Raw genomic sequence first — 14,225 nt, forward strand, 5'->3', positions numbered from 1 at the left:
TTATATTTACGTGCATTTTCACAGATGACTGAGATGTAGAAATTTACATTACACTTGTGACAGTAATTAAAAAATACAGATTTTGTATCTTTCTTCAGAAAATGACCATGTGATGTTCATTTAGATTCATGAAACCTGTTGAGCAATTGAATGAATCTTTTGACTTAATACAAATGCTTATTTTTGTAATCTGACAGAAAATTAGCTGTATGAGTACCTGAATGCAGCCAAAATGCTGAGCAAGTTTATCACATTTTACTGTTACATTTTCTTTGTCTACTTCCAGAATAGTTGTGTGTAATTGCTGCTTGAAATTCTGGTACTTACCAGTGTTGCTGTGTGGCTCATCTGAAAATGAAGTACCTATTGACATAAAAACAGGTTTTATTTTAAGGAAAGCGTATGTGTCCATGAGGTCTCTACCATGACCCTGTAATGAACATGCAGGCTCCCATCTGGAGAGTGTGTGACCTCGCTGTGTGAACAGGAGAACATATGTCTTCATATGAGTTTACTTTGGTTATGTTTTAAATTCCAGAAATCTATGACTTAACTTGGCTGCTGTTGCTGTAGTTTTAAAAAAGGGTGATGTCCATGTCTCATGCTTTCATCTGCTCATTTGGAAGCTGGTGGAATTACGTAACTCTGATTTCTCATGTTCTTAGCATAGCAAGAAGGTTCCTGAGGATCAGTTTTCCTTGTTGACAGAAGCATCTTCAGAGAATCATGGCTTGAGCATACCTACTGAATGTCTGTGTTGAAGCTGGGTCCTTCTCCCACCAGCGGAGCAGCAGAGATTACTGACACAGATCGTAGTTGCTTTGTAGTTTCTCCTAGCTCAGTCTAGGTGATAGAAAGTTCTGCTTTTTGAAAAGTATGAGGCCAACATCACAGAAGCTTATAGAGAAAAGCCTAGGCAAAATCTAGATGTATCTATTCAAATGAGCATTCAGCAGAGCCCTAGTTGAGGCATTCAAGATGCAGTAGGCAGTTAAATGTTTGCCCAGTAAGATATTTGGACACTTAGTGTTCAGCTCCTGAGCATTTTGTTATTAATTGTGTCTGGTCATGTCTGCGATAGGAATTCACAAATTAGTTAGCTGGATGTTACCTTCTTGTTGGAGCTTCTTACTTAGCTATCAAGGTGAGTGATAGGGATCCCAATTTGGTGATGAGAGATCTGAAGTTTTAGTTGCACTTCCTGATGTACTTCTGTAGTTTGTTCAGCAGTTGCAGTGCATAGTGCACAGCCTGAAAATCTGCAGCAAGGATTAGAAAATGGTTTGCAGAGGATTTTACTGTCAGGGGGACTGGGGTATCAACTGCTGAGCAAAAAAAAAAAAGAGAATCCAGAGAGATTTCACTTTCAGAGTTATCTACCTCCTTTCTGTGAACTGTGAGTTTTCATAATTGAAAGATAAGTGAAAAGAGCTACTTTCATTTTAACTTTATACTACATCATTTTGTTGTTGTGGGTTTTTTTTCCTTGACTGCTTATTTTCTCCAGGTGGGTGTTCTACACTATTTGGAAGAAACAAACTGAAGTCTGAACATCAAGATTATTCTAAATGTACATGCTACATGAAGCATATAGGCCTGCGACATGGTGCATATTGGCATCTGGAACCTTTAAATTATATGCTGTAGATGATCCTGAAACTTAGTCATGCTATTGATTGTGAATTCTTTTAAATGTTTTTTTTTTTTTTAATTGTTATTTTAATTTAAAAGCAAATGAAAAATGTATATTTTGATGAGCTAGGGTGTTATTTTTGAAAGTCAACTTAAAGATGAGTAAGCAGCAAAACTGTGTAGCTGCTGAATGCACTGAACCTTTAGAATGTGATCCTCTTTAGTTTTTGTAGATCTTCACAAACTTATTGATTAAAAAAGACATCTTGAGCATTTCATCCCTGAGGGTGGTCCATGGAGCTTGCTTTTTTTTTGTTTATTTTTGACCAGATTATTTTTTTAATCTGTAGTGCTTTTGATGACGGAGGGCTTTTTTTTGGTAGTTCAAATTTGATACTGCAGTGTTTCTGCTTAGAGAAGACAGGCATAACAAAAAAAAGAAAAAGGGGTGGGAGAGTGGAATGGGACCTCCTGAAAGAATACCCCCACATTCTTCATTGGAAAGGGAATAAAGCTAGAAAGCTGATTTTAAACTTTATTTCCTGTAGTTTCATTCATTCATCATATTGCTGTCATCTCTTCTGCAGAAGAGTCCTTGACCTTTCACCTCATGGACATCTTTAGCTGCTGCCCTACTGATTATTTAGATTTTGATATGGATGTGAAAGTAGTTTATAGAGGTACACTGTCAGCATGAAAATTAAGGCTGATATCTCACTACAGTGCAAGAAATTAAGTGTATTAAGGTTCTTGTGATCATACATTCCTCAGCCTTATGGGAAACACCAGCTTCTTGAAGAAGGAAAGCTCACTTAACAAAAAAGAAATGGGGGTGTGATCTAGATTTATGTGCACCAGTATTTCGTACAAGTTTTGGAGCAAATAGATATGCTTCAGTAGGGTAAGTCCAGCTTGTATTTCTCTAGCCTGGCCACACTGTGTGGGGCTCTTGCTGAATTATTCACTTGCAATTTAAAAATCTGGAAGTTAGGTTGCATTGTAGTTTTGTTCTGGAAGAGAAAACATTTTTCTTAAATTGTTTATCATGTTGTCATAAAAGTTATATTTTTATAAGAATGTTCTTATGTACTAAAAGTTTGCTTTCAGTGTTTAAAAGATTCCACATCAGAGGAGATAGGAAGGACGTAAACATTCTGTACATTTCTGTACATTGCCAAGACAATATAAAATACACTATCTCAAAACACATAATTATGTTTTCCTTCAACACCTAGTTTTTCTTTTTTTCTTTTTTTTTTTGGGGGTGTTTTTTTTCCCCCCCCCCCCCCATAACCAAAATGATACTGTTCATGGAAAAAAAAACACACTCTTAGGATCTGTACTTATAAACCATAAATAAGGAAGAGTTTTGCTGCATTCCATATGCATAAACTGAATTGATGAAATTGGTGTGATCCATGTGGAATTTCAGAGGAATACTGGAAAAGCTGGTAAAAATTTGCCCTTTATTTCGTATGTACAGTTGTACTGTTACACTGCTTTCAGTTTGGAGAGCCAAGGAGAAGTGCTCTACTAGTCTTATTGTTTCAAGCAATTCTAGCTGATGCTGATTCTTAGATAAATGTGGGTCACAGCTGGCCTACAACCTGTGTATCCCAAAGGACCCCCAAAGAGAGCAGATCCTCCTTTGGAGCAGGAGGAGAGAAAAGTGCTGAATGTTTTAGCTCTATTTTAGCCATCCCCTGTTAGTGCCTATGACCTAGTAGTAACTCTTCATTTATGATACAGGACCACAGTCAGTTTATTGTGCAGATACAAACAAATGCACATGTCTTATAAGCAGTCACATGTACCCTTATCATGGCACACATGAATATTCCCAGTGATCCTTAGTGATGTAGGTGGTATTAAGCACACTAAGACAGGGCTTACAGCATGTTTTCCAGAGTGAGCTTGGTAGATCTAGAAGTCAGTCACAACAAGTAGGGCTGGGTTGTTGTTTTTGTTTTTGTTTTTTGTTTTTTTAGCAAAGACACTTGCGAACTGGAAGATGACTTAGTATGCTTGCTGTATCAAGGCTAGCAGAGATGTTTCCTGAACACAGAACTGCTGTGTGTGGAGGGGTGTTCTGTAATCCCTTGTCATGACCGGGGGACTTAAATTAGGTGTTCATAGGTAAGAGTCAGCAGTGCTTTCAACTGATAACAGCAAAGAAATTTGGGGGATTTTTTTTTTTTTTTTAACTTTCTAATGTAGGATTTTTAAAGTGATAGATGTAGTGTGAAGCAATTCGGCCAACACTGAATATTACCTTTTATTTTTAAGTTGCTGAATTGATTCTGAGCAAGTATATATACACTGTCAGTTTTTATTTATTTGTTGCTGTAGTATAGGGTTGTTTTTTTTTGTTTGTTTGTTTGTATTGTTCTTTAAGAGAAGGAAAATAAACTGCTTTTTGTTAGAATTTTCAAAAGCAAACTTCAACAGCTGTTTGGTTTTCCATGTTTAAGGCCAGTTAGGAATAGCTATCATTGCTGCATTATGTATGCAAACGCTTCCCAACATACAGTTAATATTAGGGCTTTCTGAATTATTCTTTGCACAAAATGCTGCTTCCACCTAGAAATGTGACTTAGATACTTAAAAACTTGATGATAATTTGTGCAAAGAACAGACTTCTGGCTTTGTATCTACTGCATCAGTGCAGTGCACGTGTTGAAATAAAGGTACGCTATTACTGCTTGTGTGTGTATTTTTAAATGCATTGTGGATTCAGGGCTAAAGTGGCAGAATTAATGGGTATGGTGCTTACCATTGTACCTTTTTCATTTGTCACCTAACAAATATAAAGGGACAGTGTGGTCATTTTACTATCTTTTTTTAATAATCGTAGAATGGTTTGGGTTGGAAGGGGCCTTAAGGCTTATTAAGCTCTAACCCCGTGCCATGGGCACGGCTGCCCCCCCCCACCAGCTCAGCTGCCCAGGGCCCCATCCAACTTTGCCTTGAGTGCCTCCAGGGATGGGGCACCACAGCTTCTCTGGGCAGCTGTGCCAGTGCCTCACCACCTCTGGGGAAAGAATTTATTCCTAGCATCTTAAAACTGTCTGTCTCTCAGAGATGATTCAGTTCAATTATTTTCCATGTAATACATGCTTGGGTAAAGTGCGGTGTGGTGTGGAACAGCGCAGTGATGTTTGCAGTGCGGGGGATCACTTCAAGGTTCAGTGATTTTTCTGTAGAAAAAAAATGAATTTGCTGGGGAGCTCTGTAGATGTTAATTTTTTGGAGATCTGTAATCTGTTTCTTAGCTTTTCTGCTGAAGTGGCAAGTTGGCTTTGGGTGGTATTGTGACTCATTGCATAGCAGAGAAAGTACAGAAATGAGACATTAGGAAAGATGCAAGATTTGGAACAAGTTTAGGAAGGGAAAGAAGAGCTTGAACAGGATGGGCAAATTGAAGTTGTTAGTTTGGGCTGTGATTCAGAAAGATTATTAATGTCATACAATGAAAGAAGAATGTGATTTCAGAGGAAGAGATTTACATAAATTCCAGCTAACTGGGAAGGGCATGTGCATTTGTCTCAAGTATGAAAGAAGCAAATGACTTGATAGTTAGGGAAAAGAAAGGGGAAGGTTGTAACTTCTTAAGAAAAAGTGTTGTGTACAGACATTGAGGGAAGGAAATGCAGTCATTTTAGGTGCCCACATGCACAACAGGGAAGATAGTTAGATGTCTCTTGCATTTTTATTTTTACCATTTGGGGTTTGAGGTGTTGACAACTTGCTGGAAGGAGTAAGGCGCTGGGACAAATGAGAGGGGGCAGAGTGCTCTGTTTCTTAGTCTAAATTAGAAGTAGATCTCTGATAATATTGCCTGAGGGCAATAGGAGGAAGTAGATAAAGCCCACAGAGAGAAAAGGAGTGTTTGGGATCTTTGAAATGCTGAAGGAGCAAGGGAGAGAAGTAGCAGTAAAGGAACAGAGTGCAGGGGTGATTAATAGCACAGAACAGCATAGGGCTGCCTTTTGGGAATGTGAGCAGTTAATCCTTGCTTTAGGAACCAAGTGAAGAAATTCATATGGTGTTGATACATTTGAGTCGATGTGAGCTGCAGTGGTAGAAATTGGAAGTAGGAAGGAAGGAAAAGAGTGAAATGTGCTTTGTGATTGGAAGCATGATGAGAAGTACATCTGTGCTGTGTTGCAAAAAGGGTTATGGCAAGTGAAGAAAGGATGCAGGAGCAACAATAATTAATATGGGAAATGTTTGGGGGGTAATGAGCCAAGAGAATGAACTAGCAACAGGACAGCACAACAAATATCACAGAAAGGGAGAGCACGTGTGCTGGTTGCACTGCCTCGTCTATGCTCTGTAGGTACTGGAGGAAGGGAGAGAGATGTGAGATGCAGAGTGTGGGGCTTGTACTCTATTCTTTTTTAAGGAAAAATGACAAAATGACTTCTAAGTACTCTGCGAGAAAGAGAACGATAGTACTGGAAATGAAATGGTGATTAAAAAGAAACTGCTCAGAATAAGATAGTATTCAATGCAGACAAATTACCCAAGCAAATAAATGGAAAATTAATAGGATGTGTAGCATGTGTGAGCATGGAATGATCGAAGGCAGGAGCTCTGCAGTGGCATCTCTGCTGTCTTCAGCTCAAGGAATTGGGAAAATGAATCTGAAATAGTAGGGGTATGAAAACAAAACAATAACCAAAACCAGAAGTGCTGCTAAGATTTCTACAGGGTTTTTCTTTTGACTTCAAAGTAGAGTGACAAATTCATTGCATGTAATTTGAAAGATTTTGAAGTTTCATGACGTCAGTGAGCACTGCACAACACGTAGTGCCATATTGCCTGTGGAGCACTGCTAGTATGATTCACTTTAACCAAAAGATACAAACAGTATATTGATGTATAATGGAAGCATTTTAATATCTGAATAACATTTGTATATACAAAGATGAGCGTCAGTGGCATCATAAAGCAAGAGTCTTAGAGCTGAGACTAGCAAAGCAAAGCCATGTGAAGCCTTTGCTGGTTTTGGTAGCTGCTAATGTTATCTAATACTTCCCTATTTGACTTGATTCTTTAGTTAATTATCAAAACTGATGCTTCCATTTGTTTAAATGAAAGTATTTTATTCCATGCCTTGTCCAAATTCTGCTTACACTTCATACTGGAATATCCTGGGAAGTTACTTCTTAATGATTAGTTTCTCTTGAAGCACTTTTATGTATTTTTTATGACTTTTTGTAACCACTGGTTAGTTATTTGGAATGAAAGGATGACTGCAAATGAATTTTTCAGGCAACAAGTTCTTGGCGGTTCATCATTTAAAAACACCTGTGAAGACTAACAGAATAATAAGTGGAATGAACATTAACTGCTATTTTTTAATAAGATAACATCCTTTTTGAAGATTTTACCTGTTATGTTAAAAAAAAAAAAAAAAAAAAAGTAGTTTCTTCTGACTTTATGACATTCTTACTGTATGTATAACAGTTAAATACTGGGAATACAGGGAAGGTATCTGTAGTTGGATTTGAGGCAGTCATGTGTCTTAAGTTAAATTTAAAATGTACCTCAAGTCTGCTTTGCATTCTTGTGCTAGTTAGTGAAGTCGTATATGCCTTTACCTATGGGTGGCTGGTAACACCTCTGCCTGTGTGAAAGGAAGAACTGAGTATGCTTCAGACTGCAGCAGATATTAGGCAGTGCTAAGGAAAGCAGAGACAATCTCTCCAGCTCCCACATGCTGACCTGTAAGCAGATTGAGTTATATGAAAAACAATGGGTAGCCTGTGGTCATACAGGTGGTGTGCACCTGCAGCTGGCTGATGCTGTTGCATCCAGCACCAACAGTTGCTTGTAGCCCTGGGTTTTGGGCATGCTTATTATACTTGCCACTTGTCTCATCTGGTTCTTTGCAGGTACAAAGTGAGCTCGGGGAAGGCTTCCACATTACTGGGAGAGCTAATGGTCTTGATGGGGAGCAAGGCTCTGCATGTCCATTATGTGTGTTTTTGTGTTGTTTGAGACGCTTTATGGAGTGTAAGCTAGGAACTGGTGAAGGTACCCCAAGAGCTGAAGGCTGACCCAAGCTAGTCCAGACCTCCAGTGCACAGGAGGTGGGGATGGTGCATGGAGGAATGCAGTGTGCTTATAAGGTACCAAGCAACTTGCTCCTCCTCTCACATACTACGAGTTTCAAAACTCCAGGCTGTCACTTGCATGTGCAGTAATGCACAATGTCAGGTGGCAGGATCACAATCCAGCACTCTCTTTGATGATCTTTACCGTGTCTTAACAAAAATGAGTCCCAGCATAGAGGTGTCTTGCTGCTGGCTTAGGGCCCCGATGATCTGTTAGATGTGGAAATTGAGTATGATCCCAAACCACCAGTGTGTAGAAGGGGAAGTTGCTGTGCTTGTGTGCTTCTTTTGCACACGAGCACTGACTGCACGCTCTGCCTCTCGCTCCATCATGGGGCAATGCTGTTGTGCCCTTTGCATGAGCCATTTGTTTCTCTGCTGGTGGTGTGGTGCAATGGGCACTGTTCACTTGGGTTGGTTTGGAGCCACTTTGGTGCAAGTTGTGGGTGGTGTACCTTGAGTGTAAGGATAGGGTGATACTTCAAGTGACTGGGAAGACAGCAAGGGTGAGAGACGGTGCTCATCAAGGTAAGTAGTGGAAGAGACAGTGTCACTAATTCTGAAGAGTCCCAACCATTTTCAAGCTGCTGTCCACTCAGCCTGGACATGTGAAAATACAGATTTTGGAAGTTTCATCTGTAAATCAATAAATCAGATCTTGTTAAAGACAATCATCAAAGACTTGAACTGCTGCTAATTCCTTCTATATATATAGTGTATTTTTATTCTATTGGTCAGGCTGTAACGCTGGTAAGATCTTGCTTGTGAAATGGAGGTCACTGGGTTTGTTGAGTCTTTGTTCTTTGAGTTTCTACTTCTAGATGTGCCACAAATGCACATGAATATGCAGAGACATTTGAAAATTTAATTAACCCGAACTTCTCAAAGATGAAGAATATTTCAGACTTCTTGACTGATTTGGGTGTTATAAAAAATTTACTCAACCCGAGGCTGCAGCTCATGTGAAGGGGTTGCTGTGTCAGCATTTCTCCTGCTCGTTGTGCCACGGAGACCATATGGTCCCAGCCGTCTTCTCTACGATCCGGCTTCTTCCTTCTCATCAGCTCCTCTGCTGTGTGACTCACAGCTCTTCTCTAAATTAGAAAATAAGCCAGAAGAACCATGAAAGGGGATGGGGAACTGATCTCACTGCAGCTGCACTGCTGAAATGAATGGATGAGAAAGCAATCTGTGTTGAAAGTGAGCCCGTGGTTCACTGTGTTGCCAGACAAACAGTTGCACAACAGATTTCTGTGCTGTGCAGGTGTGGGAAATGGTGAGGGCAAGGGGAAAATGCTCAGATGAAGGCTGTATCATGGCAGTGTGTCCCTGCTTTAGAAATCCATGGGAGGATCTGCTAAGGGAGTTGCTCCTTGATTTTCTTATTCTTCTTTTCCTCTGTAATCAGTTCTACCGAATCACTTCAGTCATCCAGAAATCTTTGAATAGTGCAGATTTTTGGGAGTAGCTAAAAGTGATCCTGCAGAAACCACGTGCTACTCTGAGATATAGAGAGCTTTACCTGCAGTTCGTGTGGATGCTCTGCACGTAGCTTTTGGGGTTTTGGTGTGCACTGTTTTTGATTGCTTGTTAACCTTCTCACCTTCAAAACTTTCAAATAGCGTTCCATTTATGGCAGCCATTTAGCTCTCCCAGTTCGTTTCAGGTAAATGGACTGATCTTGGAGGTTAGGTTAAACATGGTAAAAGCAGCCCCCCTCTAGATCTACAAGCATTTCCTTGCTGGGTGCTGGTTTCAAGAACACGTAGCCAACACCTGTTTCTTGCAATGTGAGCTCCCTTGCTATTGCTCTACTTTACTACATTCTTTAAAAGAAATGAATACAAAGGCTGTTATTTCCTCTTTCCTTTTTTCTTTTCCTGTAGTGAAAATAAAATAGCCATGTGGTTTTCAGATCCATATCCAAAAGCAGTACTGCTGTGTGCTGAATGGCTGTTGCACAGGGAGCACCTTTGTGCTGCGCAGAGAACTGCAGCTGGAAGGAAGGTGGTGCGGCATGCCAAGCTGACACTTTTTGTCCAGCAGGAGTGCAGCCCTGTACCCAGCATGTGTTATTTGTGAGAGTGAAGGAATGTGGGCTATGGGTGATGCTTGCGGTCTGGATGCTCAGCCCCCGCTTGGCTGTCTAGTGACAGCAAGTGAATTACTTCTTCCAACCAGTGGCAGAAACCTGGCCTTGCTTGAGTATCCAATTGTGAACAAGTGGCACTCAAATACATCTGAATTTCAGACACGGTAAAGTACATTTTATGTCGTGCCAGTCAAAATACATTTTAATAGCTTTGTGTCTTTTGCAGTACCTGCAGACTCACACAGCAGAGTGTTTTTTTCATTTGGTATTATATGTAACTTAAAATATGTTTATATAGTTGCTTTCATCCTCAGATACAGTGAAGAAAAAGAGATGGCAAGCCACAAAAGACTTTAAGACGTGAAGCCGAAAACACATGTGATTCCTCTTAAGAGCATGTTTTCTGAAGGCAAAGGCTGTAACAAAAAGAAATCTCTTTATGAGACTAGTAGGCTTAAAAAAGAGCTGGAAGAAACAGATCTTTCCCTTAAATTAGTTGATAGCTCTGTGACCATATCCATACACTTGAGCTGAGGTGCAGCCCGTGCCTGATCTCTCTGTTGTCCCAGACACATTACAGTTCCCATCGAGGTGTTGTGTCAGTGTTCTTCCGGCCCTGACTACCCTGAGTCTGGTGCAAGTTGAGCCTACGTACAGAATCAAGTGATGCTCATGAGGTTGCTATGAAATTCCAATCGTGTGTCCTAGTTCAGACAGTCTCAATGTGAAGACTTCCTCTCTAGGCAGAGGATATGGAATCACAGATCCATAGAATACCCTGAGTTGGAAGGGACCTACAAGGGTCATGGAGTCCAACACTTGGCTCCATGCAGCACAACCAAAAAGCAAACCCTATACCTGAAACTGCTGATCTTCAGTGCTTGGGGCTGTGCTCACAGCCCTGTGGTGCAGACCCTTTCCATGACCCACAGCTGTCCCTCCCCTGACGCAGCTCCATGCCATTCTGCAGGCTCATATTTCCTCTCATTAACTGGTGCTTCAAACCCCTTTGTTTGTGAAGGCTTTTATGTTTCTAGATAATTTTTGGAATTTATTGCCTGGCTGTAGATGTTTTCCTAGTGAAAGCAGGTGCTATTAGTATTCCCTGGTCAATCTTACTACTGTGCATATTGCAAGATGCTTATTCTATCACTTTATATTGAAAGCATCATCTTGGTAAGAGGTTGGCTCACATATTGCTGTAAAATTAGGTAATGAATGTCCCATTTCAGTTAGCCAGCTGCACCCAGAAAAGACTGATCATGTTTGCACTAATTTCAGAGAACTGAGCAGAAGTCCTCATTCTAATAGCAGTTTTGCAGTTAATTTTTTCTTCTGCTGGGGAAAGGCAGTGACAACGAATCACCATTGACATTTTCATCCTGCTACCTCCCATTATAGAGAAGGTTCTCAGCAGCTGTGTTTACACATTTCTTGGTCAGAGCTTCCCTTCAGATTTTCATTATTACATTTGTACTTTTGGTCAGTGAAGGCTGAGATGGAAAAAATCCGGTGTTGTTTTAACTGTACCACTATGTATCTACTCTGTTTTTGCCCTTTACAAGCAGAAGTGTGAGCGTTAAGTTATTCTGTTCAGGAACAATGTTTGACATTTTTGCTTATGCTGCTTCTAAATTTATGCTCTCCTCATACAGATGTGTTCTGATACCAAAATTTGAAAAGTAATCCAGAATACCTGCTTTCCTACTGCAGTATATGCAGAAATGTCACAAAAGAAGAAAACAACACACTTTCCTTTGTTCCTGGAGAAATCCTGTATCCAGGCTTGGCAGTAAGACTGAAGCAAATACTCTTCCAGTGAAATGGAAATATCAAGTACTGGCTTTGAGAAGTGTACATGAATACAGCAAATCTCTCATCTGAGTGTCCATAAGTTTTATTGAAAGTTATGTTGGTTTTTTTTTAATCAGGTCCGGTTATAAATCCATAAAAATGTAAGGCAACAACAAATCTGTGTTTCATAACCTTGTGTCAGTAGTGGGGAAAAAAAAAAAGAAAGAAAAAAACCAGCAGAAACAACAGCAAAAAAAAAAAAAAAAAAAAAAAAAAAAAAAAAAAAAAAAAGCACAAAGCTTTATTTTCAATAGAGATGTTGGAAACTTCAGGAAAGGCTTGTCAAGAACATAGCAATTTGGTTTGTGAAGATAATTATATTTGGCTCCAGTTTGGTTCTTGAGGATTTCTGTGACTTGAGGAAAACAGATGTTTAGTCTTGATGATTCTGTGGGGTCTGGGCTTCTGATTTCAGTGTGAGGTGATTGTGCTTCCCCTTTCAGATGACCTTCATCACATGTCCTCCTGAGGTCTTGCTGAGTGTCATTACTGAATGTGGACACACTCACCGAAGTAGCACCAAGGCTGCTAAGAGGCAAGTTGCTAGAAATGTCTCTAAAAATACCATATTGCCATGGGATGTTGGATTTAAAGCATCATATTTGACATGGGATTCTTCTGGCTTTAATCTATGTGCAAACTTAATTTTAATTTCATTTTGATATGATAGAGAGGAAAAAGTAAAATGCATTAAAACTAATTTCAGGTTGTAGCTGTAGATTTTTTGCCATCTGCTTTTCCTCTGAGAGCAGAGCCTATGCAAATGTGCTTTCTCTGCCTCTGATCCCACAGCTGTGCTCAGGAACTTTTGATCTTCGTAGCCCACCTCAACCAGATTTGACAAAGGGGATGTGGACTCAAAGATACTCAGTTCTGCGAACTTTTTGCCAGGATGGAAAAGTCTATTGTTTTTGTTACCAAGGCTCCAGCACAGGAGAATCTGTCCTGCAAAGGGACACGTGGACATCTCCATTTGAGAATTTTGGGTCCAGAGGAAAGATGATCAAAGGGCTGGAGCACCTCTTCTGTGAAGAAGGGCTGAGGCAGTTGAGGAGACCTCACTGCAGCCTTCCAGTACCTAAAGGGAGCCTATAAACAGGAAGGGGACTGATTTTTTACATGGTTTAGTAGTGATAGGACAAAAAGGAATGTCTTTAAACTAAAAGAGGTTTAACTTAGATATTTGGAAGAAAATTTTTATTCAGAGGATGGTGAGGCACTGGCACAGGCTGTGGGTGCCCCATTCCTGCTTCTTCTGGAGTGAAATGTGTTCTGCTTGGTTCTCTACCTTAGGAGAACCAAGTGTGAGAGTAGGCAGGAGGCACTGCATTTGCAGTGGAGGTCTTCTCTGAAAGACAGAAGAGCACAGTTGGGGCATTTCTTGTGTGGATGCAGAAAGCAGTCACATGCAGCTTTGATGGCTTTCCTCTTTTGATTGCATCTGTTAGTGAATATATAACCCACTACACACCAGACGATTTGTCCATGAGGTTCAAGCCTATTGGAAACCAAGTATCCTTAATTCTACTGCTCTTATTAATCATCTTTGCATTGAAGCACAGGAAGTTATTAAAGCTCTTGTGATTCTTGTGATTCTGATGCAATATTGTAAAGAAACAACAGTTTCTTTAAACAACTATTTTGTCTATGCTACTGTAACTATAACTGTGGCCATTGAAAGTACTGCATTTCTCAGCAATGTCTTTTTCAGTGCAGTTCATCTTATGTTTACTGTTAGTCCAGATAAACAAAGCCAAATTTTTCATAGAATCACCAAATGGTTTGGGTTGGAAGGCACCTTAAAGATCATTGAGCCCCAACCCCTGCCATGGGCAAGGCTGCCCCCCACCAGCTCAGGCTGCCCAGGGCTCCAACCAACCTCACCTTGAGTCCCCCCAGGGATGGAGCACTACATCTTCTCTGAGTTAGAAGATATGCTGAGATACTCTCAAATATTATATACATATTTTTTAATTGCCAGCTACCATGCCTTTCTGCATTCTCTGTTAGCAGTGTTAACAGTGGGAATGGACCCCATATTTAATCTGTAACTTGGGGTGACAGATGAGGAGTGTATGCAGAAGTGATGGATATCCATAAAAACACTTATGAATAGTGTGAACATGACCTTTAAGAGAAGTATTTTTTGTTTAGCTATAATTTAATCTGCTTCTTGAAGAAAAATTGCAGGAAGGCCTAAAGCGATTCCCCTTTCTGCTTGAGAGCATATGCATTGTTTCATTAAAGTGCCTTTTCAAAAGCAGCTCTCAGAAAGCTTGCAAACTTGAGTGGTTTAACTTTAATCATCCCAGATGTTGGTTTTCAAAGCAAGTTGCTGTTTGGGCTCGTTACAAGCACCTTTCGGTCTAAGAAAGCAATGTTTCCTGCAACAAGAGCAAGTTCTTCTTAGAGTAAGAAGAACAGCTTAATCTACTTAGAATAATAATAACAGTAATAATAAGAAGAAAATGATTTGGGGAATTAGAACTGTAGGAGAACAATTTTTTCTGCTTTGCAGGGTGTTT

The 14,225-nt window shown here is 40.0% G+C and overlaps 1 protein-coding gene across 1 annotated transcript in view; it reads left to right on the top strand.

The window, feature by feature from the left end:
- Positions 1–2,165, top strand: part of SMS (spermine synthase) — a 45,452-nt gene extending 43,287 nt beyond the window's left edge. The window contains exon 11 of the mRNA XM_042868008.1: positions 1,508–2,165. Within this exon, the coding sequence (XP_042723942.1) occupies positions 1,508–1,550 (43 nt within the window). The 3' untranslated portion in view covers positions 1,551–2,165. The remainder of the gene's footprint in view (positions 1–1,507) is intronic.
- The last annotated feature ends 12,060 nt before the right edge of the window (positions 2,166–14,225 follow it).

Source organism: Lagopus leucura, unplaced genomic scaffold, assembly GCF_019238085.1.
Source record: "Lagopus leucura isolate 7727_CA_CO unplaced genomic scaffold, USGS_WTPT01 Super-Scaffold_100001, whole genome shotgun sequence".
NCBI lineage: Eukaryota > Metazoa > Chordata > Aves > Galliformes > Phasianidae > Lagopus > Lagopus leucura.